This window comes from Urtica dioica, chromosome 4 (assembly GCF_054948205.1).
Source record: "Urtica dioica subsp. dioica isolate 48M chromosome 4, U.dioica_male_clone48M_v1_H2, whole genome shotgun sequence".
Classification (NCBI taxonomy): Eukaryota; Viridiplantae; Streptophyta; class Magnoliopsida; order Rosales; family Urticaceae; genus Urtica; species Urtica dioica.
Genome location: NC_142759.1, coordinates 14,196,978 through 14,209,767, shown reverse-complemented (window position 1 = coordinate 14,209,767; position 12,790 = coordinate 14,196,978). Strand labels below are relative to the sequence as shown.

Below are 12,790 nucleotides of genomic sequence, written 5' to 3'. Positions count from 1 at the left end.
CTAAAACTTTTGGATGGTATACAAGTAATTATTTGCACAAGTTTGAAATTAGTTCCAACTTGCACGAACAGGAAGTTGAGATATGCATATATGTCTTCTTAGTATACGGTATGGATATATTCACCTTAGAAGTTGTTAAGTATAGATGTCCCACTCGAACAAAAGAAAAGCAGTAAAGTAAAGAGATGGCATAATCATTTCACTCCAAAAGCCTCTAGAGCTGCCGAGATGTCATGGGCTTCGAAGCCCTCTGAATATGCAATGTTAGGGCTATCTGATGGGACTGCATCTTCCCTTTTGTAACCATCTTCGCCACGAAGAAGCTCTTCGCTGCCATACTCAACAGAGCCTTTCAATACCAGGGTCTTCGGGTGGCCAGCCAGAAGGTCTTCTATATCAGTGTCGCCTTTCTCTCCAACGAAAACAACCATTTTGGAGAGCTCAATTCCCCACTTAACCGAAAGATACCTGCATTGTGTAGCAGCAATACCAATATATGATAAGCGAATTAGAGACATTAATATCACTAGCTTCTCTCTGTTTGGATATGACATGTATAAGGAAAAGAGATCGTTTACCTTATTGTCTGAATTCTGGAAGCATAGAGAGGCATCACATTTAGCCTGGACGCTGCCCGTGTGTAGACGAGGTTGCATCGGAAGCCTCTCATCCTCATCCGTTGTCGGAGGTCATCAATTTTACGAGCCTGCCATGATTTTCTTACAGAAATAAGCTAATAATTGTGGAAACTAATGTTTTTGATGTTCAAATGTATCATCTGCTTCATGTATGAGTAAGGGTAAGTTTAAAAAAATTTCTGACCTTAGCTCCGTGTTTTAGATTGTAAGAGTAGCACCTATTGCTGGATTGCCCGGCGTACTCGATAATTTCACCCTCGGGCGCCCCTTCTGCTTTGGCAAGCCTTGTCACCATGGAGCGCACATTCTCTCCGGGCCATCTGTATTCGATGTGTGATGCGTAGTCGGCATCGGACACCAAATCCACCCACGGGTAGTACATTTCAGTTCCGCTTCTGCAGATCAGAGCGTCAAAGTCTTCCACATTCACTTGGCAGCGTTTCAGGGCTTCCAGGGTCTCTTCCAAGGTCGAGCCAGTGAGCAAAGCAAACCCCACCCCTAAGAGCGAGCTCGCAACTTCCATGACGTTGGCTATGATCGAGCGCAAAGTCGGCGCGAAATCTCTGTCGGCGTAACAGTCCGTGGCGATGACGAACAGCCTCTGTCTTCTCCCCGGAGAGTAAGCGGCTCCGGCGCTCCCGTTTGAGGAGGCCATTCTGCTCCGCGTGATTGCTTCGACGAGCTCCTTCTGCCTGGTGGCGGCGGCGTCGAGGTGGTCCGAGCTGGACTTGAATTCGAGGTCGACGGAGAATCTCAAGGAGAGGTCTTCGACGTCCTTGAGCGAGTCGCTCATCGGCTCTTCTGGGATGGGCATGATCTGTAGGCGGGCGGTGGAGTGGCGGTTACGACAGTGCTCGACGTGGGACAGGTAGTTCCGGCAATGCTCGGTCCACGAATACCGGTGGATGTTCTTGAGGCCGTTCTTGCGGCAATCAAGCCAGAGATTCTTGTCCCCCACCAGCTTCAGCAGAGCATCTTCAATGGCTTTCTGGTCGTGGGGGTCCACTAGGACACCGTTGTTCAGAGTCTGATAACCAAATCACATCCTCAATAATAGTCATTACGCTAGCTTGAATCTTTAACGCAAGGTATACACATAATTGTTAAGTCAATTTACCCTAATGATGTCAACAGGCCCTCCGTTTTTGGTGGCGACCACAGGTAAGCCATACGCAGCTGCCTGCAAAGATGTATTACTTTACGATTAGCAGGCTTATTTTATAGGTAAGGGGTACAAGTTAAGATATTGAATCCAAGGGCTTGTGGAGAGAAACTCACCTCTATGAGTGTAAGGCCAAAAGGTTCCACCAGAGCAGGATTAACGAAAACTCCCTGACAAACCCATCAAGACAAATGTGTTGGCAGGTCAGACAAAGCAGCGGGACCCTTTTTATTTATTTATTTATTAATTACTTAGTCATACTGATTTTTCTATGAATTTTTGTACCTTTGTCTTTGCAGCTAGGCGATAAATTTCAGGGACATCAGATTGTTTGTGATGCTTGGGATAGGCCACCTGTCCGTACAAATCATACTTGTCTATCAGCTTCAGCATGGTCGTCAATTCGCTTGAGCTACTATTCGACATCTCTTCAATGTCCTCCCGGTTGCCTAAAATCAGAGTCTGCCAAGCATATCAGTAAGTAAAGTACTTAACCAGATCAAAGTCAAATTTATAAGTGAATACCAAATTGGCGAGCTCCCGAAGGGCTTGGCATTCCCCGTAGGCCCTGAGCAAGGTGGTCACGTTCTTCTTCGGGTCAGGCCGCGAGAGTGCTAGGATTATCGGCTTGTGAGGGTTCGTGAAGAACCGCATAATCTGCGCATTTGGAGCAACGTTAGTTAGTTAGCGCGTATAGAGGACAGTGTTCGTAGTAGTGTACCTCGGACCAAATGGGAGGGAGGTTTCTCTTGGACTGGTGAGACCTATCGGAGGCGATCAAGGACTTGAGGTCGGCGTCGGAGATGGAGTCTTGGGCGGTGACGTTGGAGAAGTCCATCCCGGGGGGGATGACGACCATCCTGGGCATGTAGCGGCCGAGGCAGCCGACCCCGCGGCGGCGCCTGAGCCTGAGCTTCCTCTCGAGCTTGAGGTCGAAGCCGTCGTAGAGCCCCCACTGCTCCTCGATCTCCTGCCTCGTGCTCGTCACGACCATCTCGGCCACGTCCAGCCCAAGCTCCTCCCCCTCGATCCGCCTCGCGATCTTGTACGTCTCGTTGATCTCCTCCCGGGTCGCCCTCCCTTGCTTCATCAGCTGCTCGAACTTGTTCCGCCCCAGCGAGTGCCCCGTCAGCACCATCGGCACGTTCAGCGCCGCCGACAGCCTCGCCGCCGCCAGCCCGCCGTCCGCGTAGTGCCCGTGCACCACGTACGGCCACACGGGCCTCCCCGCGCCCAGCTCGTCCCCTAGGGCGCGCGCCATGTTCACCACGTGGCTCAGCGCCGCGTCCACGAACTCCGGGACGTGGGGCCACAGGGACTCCTTGGGGAGGTACGCCGAGGCGGGCCCGCAGGGGAGGCGCACGATGTACGCCCCGGCCCCTTCCGGGGAGCAGAAGAGCATCTCGTTGGGCTCGCCGTAGGACGAGTCGACCTCCGGGGAGGTGATCTGCCGCGTCAGGAGGTCCACTCGGTACACCCCCGGGGTCCCCGCCAGGGCTCGGGCCAGCTCCACCACGTACTTCACTTGCCCGCCCGTGTCCGAGTCGCGCCCGAGCTCCATGTTGTCGCCGCGGACGAGGCCGTGCATGCTGATCAGAACGATGTACAGCTGCCTCTGCTGCTGCTCCGCGGTGGAGGCCCACGACGACATGTGGACCTCCGAGTTGATGCGAGCCATTGGAGCCGCCGCCGCCGGTGGTCCGCCCATGGAGTCTTGACGCTCCAGCTCCTGGGCCAGCTTAGGGCCGCCGCTCTCCTTCTCTCCTTCCGACAGCTCCGACAGGTCCGCCGCCGCGTCGTGCCGCCCCTCTTCCCTCTCTCTCCGCCGCTTCGCCAGCCTCTGCGCTTCGTCCCATTGTATCTGCACCACTACCGTGTATAGTAAGCGACACGCCCCGTGATATTTTCTCGTGTTGATTCGGATATGGACGAAAGAATTACAATGGGATATCGGACATTCCAGAGGTCTGTGCTCTCCGAAATAGAAATTCTTTTTTAACAAAATACTTTCAGATTCTATTTCGATAACCGTTTTCCACCTTAATCTGCCTTATTTATAGGCCATAGAATACTAACTAATTACTCTAATACCCTAATAACCCAGGTCCTAACAGTATCTGTGCATGGGTATTATTGCTAAAGATGATCAAGATTAAACTTGGGCATTTTGTAGCTTTTAGTTGCTGGGACGGAGCTAGAGAACTTAGTTAAGGGGCTGGTATGAAATGAATCTTAGAGAGAGCTAGCATGAAACTTTTTTTTGGGGGGAAAAAAACTAATCAAATAAGAATCTATGTATAGAAACAAAACCTGTTTCTTCTTGCGGGCGAGATGCCAGATGCGCCAGCACATATTCTCGAGCCTGCTGCCGGGTTCGCGCGCAGTTCTTGTTGCTATTACCTGCATTTGAATCATGTTTATCATCCTCTAATTACTTCTAGTTTATCGTAAATTTATTGTCCTTTGTAACATTATTTCACAATCCTCTGTAATTGTATATCCAGTTTAATCTTATGGTTAATTAATCTGTAGTTAAATCCGTTCTTATTTTATTTTTTAGGCTTGTATGTTTTGTATATTATTAAAGTGGCGTGTCTTTCTTGTCCCTTGTGTTGTATCCGAAGAGAATTGAAACAAGCACCGCTACAAAACTGAAATCCTACAACGCTTAAAAACAGTTGTAGAATGATTTTACAACGCTTATAAAAACGTTGTAGAATCCAGCGTTGTAGAAGTTTCTACAACGGTATGATTTTAGTGTAAAGTAATACTCTACTATGTAATAAAAGCACATCTCCAGAAGAAGTATCTTATGATAATTATTTTTGAAGGCACTGATAAAATAGTTGATGATGAGATGACTTGCACATAGAGGTTTTTTTATTTATTTATTTGGCGGATTTATTTTTTTAAAAAATTTAACGTCCAACATTTACATTTTTTTTTTTGAAAGGTAATTTCTACATCTTCTTCCTCGAATAACTTTAGTCGATCACAAATCATTAATCGGACTCAACTCCAACCTGGAATACTTCCAAACGAACTCAAGTCATTCGATTGATTATGCAAGTAAAAAGAGGGTGACTGTTTTCTATATTATTTATTTTCTCAAAAAACAATTTGTAGTCTTGTAATATTTGTCACATATTGAGCTGTGAGTTACTCGCTCAACAAATGTGTGGTCCAGGAACCACGAATAAAATTATGTGTGGGACCACCACATAGCAACTTGCGCAAACGTTGCATGCCACTGAAACTTCCCATACTCATCGTTCGTCAATCGTCACACGTATCAAAATCAGTCTCATTGTATATCTTAAAAAATTATTTAGTTAAACAAAAAGTTTGCAACAAATTATACATCGTAGGTAGTTCATTTTCTAAATAATTTATTACCCCACAACCAAGTAAATTAATACAACGCAATAAAACATACGTGATACAAAGGTCATATAAACACGATGTTATTGTTTAATACTTTAATTAATACAATAACTATTTGATATAATAACGACAAGTATAATATATATATATATATATATATATATATATATATATATATATATATATATATATATGGATATGGGTTTGATTCGAACCCATCTTCTATAGGGTATAGTGTATACATATCCAGAGAAAGACAGACAAACCCTAAATGTATGAGTTTCCAGTATATTATATATCATGCGCATAAATATTGATAAAAATTTAGCAGGAATTTATGTACGGACATATACATCAAAACGATGACACTCGCAGCTAATTGTCGTAGTCGTGTCTAGATATATCGAGTGAGTGACATATAATTTAAAACATATGGGAAAGAGAAGAAAACCTTAATCCAAGTCCTGTGGAGATCAGACTCGTCAAAGCCGTTGACAACCTCTTCGACAAAGTACTTGGTGGGACTAAACAGCTTATCAGCTTTGTCTTTGCTACTTCCTTCAAACTTGGCCATATTCTTTACCATGTAATTATTATTTCCTTCATTGACTTTTTTCCTCGCCGCACTCCCAGCGTCCAATATTGCCTCCAAATACCCATTTATCCATTCGTTGCTAGCCATGTCTCCACACGAAGATTGATCTACTCGATCACTATAGATATGTATTATATATGTTTGTGCATGTGTATTGGGACTAATTGAGATGATCAAATATGGGTCACAAATGATATATTGCGATCGATCATATATAATATAGGACTTATAACAAGAGAGTGGTCATAGAAAGAAGATGACTAGGAAGAAAAAGTGGTTTCAATTGGAATATATTTGGTTTGAAACCGAGTATTTTCGGAAAGAACGGTGCTTTTTTAAAGGCTTTGTCTTCTTAATTTATTAATATTATTATTTATCATTTGTTATTATATTATTATTCTTTTCTTCAATAAAAATATACGAGTTTGTCAACATGCATTGGGTTGGGTGGCTTTGGTTGTTCCTCTTCTAATCTTTATTCTTTATGGGAGTATATTACCCAAACATATCTCCTTATCCTTCTATTATTCTCCACCATACACCCCAAAAATCGAATTCCAATTCTTCATGCGCTTACTAAAGCATTAATATTCTTACTATAAATATCACTAATTAATCATATGTACGTAATTAAACGTGTATTTCATTTCACTAATAAACGACGATAAATTAGTTATTCTTCACAAGATGATCGATATTTGTTTCATAAAAATATAACTTTTGACTGCAGTGCTAGCTAGCGAGCTTTATGCTATATTTTCCTTTGAAGATCTTCCACGTCAAACGGAAACTTTTATACAGTATTGTATTCTATTAAGACCAACAGAATATAACTTACAAAAGAAAAAAGAATATGCCGTTTTTTTCTGAATTATGAAGTTAATTATGATTAAATTGATGAAATCAGAAAAAACTGTCGCTTTCTCCTTTAAATTATTTTTTAAGTTCGTAGATGTAATTAATAATTTCACGAGCATTGTCATGTGTGCACACAAATTTAGCGTGGTTTTTATAGTATTGGTTAAAAAAAAGTAGAGGTGCTTGGCTTTATAATTTTTTCCTCTCAAAAGACTGCTATTTAGTTGTCAATGTTGTTTGATGATGTTACTATGCATGTGACACCAATCACTAAAGCTAGAAAACAACAATCGAGTTACTTTTATATAATGATGGTTCCCAGCAAATGACAAATATATAGACCTTACTTTTATTGAAACAATTATAATATATTTTACATGGTCAATAACATTTTAATGAGTAAACATATCACTTGTGTGGTGTCATATGTATATATACGTGCTAATCAGAAGTCATTTGTCCAAATTAATAACCGTGATTACAATAGAATTATCTATTAGTAATTTGAACCATGCATGGTTCTTGGCTTTACTAATTATAGCAGATTAATTTATTCTTATTGGTACTAATCATTTGTAGACCTTTGAAAATCATTGACACCAATAATTATTTTTATTAACTTCCAACGGTTATTTTTTTATAAATATAATCTCAAGTGTTCGACTTATCTAACTTTATTTTACAGGCTAAAGTGTATATTCATGAGCAAAAATCAACAAATTAACTAATGAATTAAAATCTTAAGCGCGTGCGACTTACAAATTTTGTTTTTTTAAAATCTGATTATAACCTATTTTTTATGTGGCCATTTAGCCTACTATTTAAGGTATATGTAGGTCGCAGACAATGTCAAAATTGACTGAAGTTAAACAAAATTACAAGGAGTCCGAAATTAAAGGCTAGTGGTTCCAAGAAATAAAAATTCAATGTGTCACACAACATGTAAAAATTAGGGGGGAAAATGAGCCTTTTACTGTTTTTGTGTAGTTTATGTCCTATAATTTATAAACATCGAGAAAAAATCGTCAAAATTTACTAGTTTCTCGTTTGTCACCACCCTCTCACCGCGGATATTGATTTAGTGTTTGGTTCTACATGTTAAAAAACCATTGAATTTTGGATTTGTTTGGTGAAAAACCAAAATCCCTATGAAATTACCGTTAAAAAATCAGTGAAAATTCATCATTTTTCAATAAATTATTCAAATTGACATTTTACATTTTTTGTAATTTTTATCGATGTTATGTTTATATCTAGGGAATATTTTTATTATAATCATCGATATAATATTACTAGAATTCTGACAAATGCTCACATCTATTTTTTTAAAAGATTGTTGCAAATAGTCATTTCTCTAATCTTTTGTATATTAAGAAAATAACTCATCAAGTGCAATAAATTAATTAAATAAATAATATATTGAATTTATTTTTTAAGTTCATTTAATTTACTCTTTAGCTAATTAATTTACTGTCGGACTTTATAGACTATTTTCTTAATAAAATGAAGTTTTATCTATTTTTTAAAAGAATGATAAGCTATTGGATTACTTGTCTGATTTTTTTTTTTTTTTGGTTTTTTTTTTGGTATGATGGTAGTATAAACTCAAACTTGTTTAGTATATTTTTCCTGTGTAACCCAAAATGAGGCCTATTGGCTCATCAACGTCCATATTTGTATGCATATATAGCCAAGTGGAGAACAAGTATTACGAAAGCATATTTAATGTATATAGATCGAGTAACCACTTCTATATTAAGACTCGGGCAAAATGTTATACAGTCAGGAATAGTGACATATAGATTCGGAACCACGTATGTATATATATGTATGTGAGTGTGCAAAGTTAATTTTATATATAACTTTAATTTAGTGATAACATAGTGCATATGGAAATATGTGACTTGATGATGCTAAACATCATGCCACTAGAGAAACAATTGTGGAAAGTGGGATATCATATATTACTATTATATACAATTAAATGTATAGTTTTCATAAATTTGGATGTTCTAGGTGAGAGAGATTCTTCATAGAAGTTGCTTTCCGTAATTCCCTTTCGAAACGAATAATGCCATGAACCCCTAAATGATGGGGGGTCTATACGTGACAAATTGGAGGAGTAAAAAAAAGTATTTTTTGTCAAAAAAAAAAAAAAAAAAAAAGGAATTTACAAAAAATTGTGTTCATACTTTTTTTTTAAAGAAAATAGTTAGTGTTCTTAAACTGCTAACAAATGTTTTCTAAGGACCAATCTCAACCGTTCATTTTCTTTGAAGAAAGACAATTTTGGGACTAAAGAGTATTTTTTGGATGAAGTTTTCTCTTTTTGTGTCCGTCTAATTCTTAGATACGACTTAGTAAGAGGAGTTAACTCAATGTGAAAGTATCATGAGGTTCCATCTTAAAACCAATTAGTAATGAAATGAGTAACCCATGACATTTATAAGCTCTTGTTAGTTCTCACTCACTTTCGATGTGGGATTCCTAACACTCAATGACAAATACTCGCACCCCCTCAAATAAGGGGATGAGTTCGAGCCTATTAAAACTATAACCACGTTATCGATCATTGGCGGGTCTCATTTAACTAAGCGAGATAAGTATTAGAGTGTCAGTACCGTTACGTTACGCAATTAGAAGACTGTTATCGTAAAATGTATATATTAGTCAAACTCATAACACCATTTGAGAGATTCATTCGATTGTCTGTTATACCAAAAATTTTCTCAATCTCAATATCTCACTTGGTATTAGAGCGATCAATCACGGTATTTGATTCCTTAGATTTATCCTCTTCTTAGATGAATTATTTGCCGGGAAGTCATTTTCCATTCTTGGCGTCACTCAATTCCACGATTTTGTCACGACCCGCGAGCGTCGTCACCTCGCCCGCAAGCCGCGACTCGACGGAACCAACATCACGTAGCGGGAGCATATCATATATGGATAATATAATGTAAACAAAACATTTAAAGTAAATACATAATTTACAAAACATATAATATACGAAATACGATATTATTAAAAGTGCGGAAACGTTTACAACAAAAGTGGTTATCGGAAATCTCGGGAAATTTTTCGTTTTTCTTTTAGAACTAGAAGTCGTATATCGACCCTTATACATACATATATATGTACATAGAAGCTCCCGACTTTACATATATACACGAGATATTATTTAAGGAAGAGTCGATATTATTCAAAACATTATATATATAGAGGTCTACTTCCCGAGCCAGAACCCATAGCCCGTAGGTCAAGAGATACGCGTTCCGTCTCAGTTTCCTTCTCGGTCGTCTACATTGCCGCCTTGCCCTTATCTACATTACCAAAGGACATAAAACTATGAGTCGAATGACTCAGCAAGCGGGAGTCTAGCCTATGAAAGAAAAGCAGCTAATGCAAAGCATGTGACGTGCGAACAAGCAAACAAGAATGCAGGATGCAGCTATCACCTAAAAGTGACTAATGAGCGCGCATCCTAGAAACTAGTCTTCCCGCAAGGTTATACACTCCTCACTGCTATAACCTCCGGTCCGACTAGAGACCAGTTCCCGACTTCGAGCAGCAGTCGTTAACCGATCTAAGTTTTACACATGTCTGGGATCCACTAGTGGTACTTCCTTCATCATGACGTCAGCGCCACTGGTCTCTGGCATAGTGAGCTCGCGAACCGCGACCATCACCCACTACGCCCCGGTGTGCTCAAGGCAGCTTCCGGTGAGTCTTCCAGCAAGCAATGAGCTCGCGATGCGCGACCTTCACCCATTGCTTCGAGTACTCGGCGCACGGACCGACATGGCCCGCCAAGCACAAGTCAGGGACTTGTGAGTACCACCGACACGATTTTAAAGTTTGGGTACACTGCAGCTAGCAGCGTACACGTTAAACTTATATACGGAAGAGCGTGACGGGATAAATCCCGAAAGAAATTATTGTTTCCCTTTGAAGCTCGTTTAGTGTTTTAAGTTGAAAGCTCGAAATGTGACTTTCGAACTCTCTACTCTCGATTGAATTTGAGAGTCTATCGCTCTTCCGTCCTCTCGATTCTAACCTACTTCCTAGAGTTAGAAGAGAAGTCTAACCACACACAAAGCAAACAAGGCTGGTTCAAGTTAGCGTTTGAACCTAACGGGCGAACCCGAGCTAAGGTTTCAAGCAAGAGTGGCCGAAGCCTTAATCTTCGAGTTTATTCATTTTTAGGCTTTTACCTACTCTTGTTTACTAGCAAGCATATGCACAAACAAGCAGGATTATACCCTTGGTAAGTAGTTGACTTATGTCTCCACACTTACCCGGAATTGTTCGACAGAAAGTTTGACGATTCCTGAAGATGTCTTGCTTCACACGTTCTTCGAGACACTTGGCACTTGTCGAACGTCGAGAGAACTAGCATCCGGAGTTGAACATCCGTTAGTTATTGGATTCGAGTTTACTTAAAGATAATAGGGTTCGTTGTCGGGATTAGAGTCGGTTCGGAATTCGAGAATTTAATTTATTATTCCCCGGTTTTTCGGAGGTTTATTCAAGACTCGCGTATCCTCATATCGAGAGTGATACGAGATAATGTTTAACGAGTAATCACGAGTCTTAAATAAATTAAATAATCCGAAATTAAAAATAACCGAGAATTCCAAATGAATAATTAAATTAAATTCATAAACATTATTAAATAAATAATTCTAAATTATTTATTTAAATACTGAATGTACATATATAAGAGTATTTAAACGTTGTAAGCGATTTAAAACTCACGAGTTAATCGAGCTTTATTTCGATAACTCTATCAACTTGAGATCTTCAGAGGCTAATCTCAACGCTCTCGACTCGTCTGGTTCCCGTCCGTCCGTCAATGTCTGTAAATCAAACCTGGAACCCAACGACGAGTTAACATCTTAAAACCAAATTCCGATATCACATAACTCAAAACCCGAACCCATAACCCAATCAAGCGAACTCAACATAAATCCAACTGACCGGAAACGACCACAAAACTCAAATCGAGGCTCAGACTTTATCATTATTATTTGTGAACTAAAACGCATACCCGAGACCAAGTTCACGGCCACAACAAACATACGGCTCAACCAAGTCACACGGCCAAGACAACACACGGCCACACAAACAAATAACCAAACCAAACACATCAAACAACTCACGGCCAAGAAATCCACACGGCCAAAATCACAATCCAAACCAAAACTCATCAAAATCCCACAATTCAATATAGCCTCAATAATTCTGATCATAAACCACAACAACAACAACAATCAAGCTCAGACAACATAACAAACCGAGCAATTACACTGAAATCGAACCCGAAATCAAAAACCCCCAATTTAAACCCTAGTTCATCATTTTCGGATAAATTAGGAAAAATCCGAATCAAAACTTCAAATTCAAGCTACCATTAGCATCAATCGAGTTCCATGAACGATAAAAACCAATCAATTTAACCGAAATCAACTCGGATTTGGAAATCCCCAATTCAGAATTTCAAACCCTAATTTCTCAGAAAAATCAATTCGGTTTAGCTTGTTCTTACCGAGATTCTCACGAATTCGGTGTCCTCGTCGCTCGATTGTGTGTTACCGGCGTCTACTTCCTCGGCGGCGGTCACGGCGAGCTCGCGGCGGCGGTGTGTCGCTCGGTCTACGCGCGCGCGGTGGCTCAGCGGTCGGTGACGCGCGAAGGCGAGAGAGGGAAGAGACGAGTGAGAGGTGATGGCAGCGACGACGTGACTCGGCGGCGCTGTTCTTCCTCGGGCCGGAGCGCGCGGTGGAGCTCGGTGCTGAGTGATGGCGCGCGAAGGAGAGGAAGAAAGAAGAAGATGAAGAGTTGAAGGTGGTGGCGGTGATGATGGCTTGGTGACGAGCAGAGGAGCGGCCGAGAGTTTTTTTTTCCTTTCTTTTCTTTTTTTTTTCTCTGGTTTCCTCGTGTGGGTTTCGGCCGAGTGAAGGGTGAGGAAGAAGAAGAAGATAGAGAAGAGAAAGAGAAATGAGCGAAGGAAAGAAAGAAGAAGAAAAAAGGATGAGGTGGCAGAAAGAGAGGCTAGGTGTCAGCTCCTCGTCGTGCCACGCGTGCAAACGTGGACCAATCCCATCCTGCCACAACTCTCTCAAATCAACCCCTGCTTCTCTTTTTCTTTCA

At 40.7% G+C, this 12,790-nt stretch overlaps 1 protein-coding gene and 1 long non-coding RNA gene across 2 annotated transcripts; both read right to left on the bottom strand.

Annotated features, from left to right (window-relative positions):
* Window positions 1-66: 66 nt before the first annotated feature.
* On the bottom strand, window positions 67-6,074 carry ATSPS4F (Sucrose-phosphate synthase family protein). Its single transcript, XM_089613494.1, has 10 exons — window positions 5,636-6,074; window positions 4,111-4,200; window positions 2,522-3,661; window positions 2,326-2,457; window positions 2,086-2,262; window positions 1,917-1,970; window positions 1,756-1,818; window positions 823-1,665; window positions 579-706; window positions 67-468 (listed from the first exon to the last, which is right to left on the bottom strand). Exons 1-10 carry the CDS (start codon window positions 5,864-5,866, stop codon window positions 195-197), a joined length of 3,132 nt encoding a protein of 1,043 aa, XP_089469620.1. The 5' UTR covers window positions 5,867-6,074; the 3' UTR covers window positions 67-194.
* A 3,427-nt stretch (window positions 6,075-9,501) lies between these two features.
* Window positions 9,502-12,423, bottom strand: LOC149400682 (uncharacterized). The gene is made up of 3 exons (XR_016296761.1): window positions 12,186-12,423; window positions 11,396-11,509; window positions 9,502-9,960 (listed from the first exon to the last, which is right to left on the bottom strand). It is a non-coding gene; the product is annotated as an uncharacterized LOC149400682 (long non-coding RNA).
* Between the last annotated feature and the right edge of the window lie 367 nt (window positions 12,424-12,790).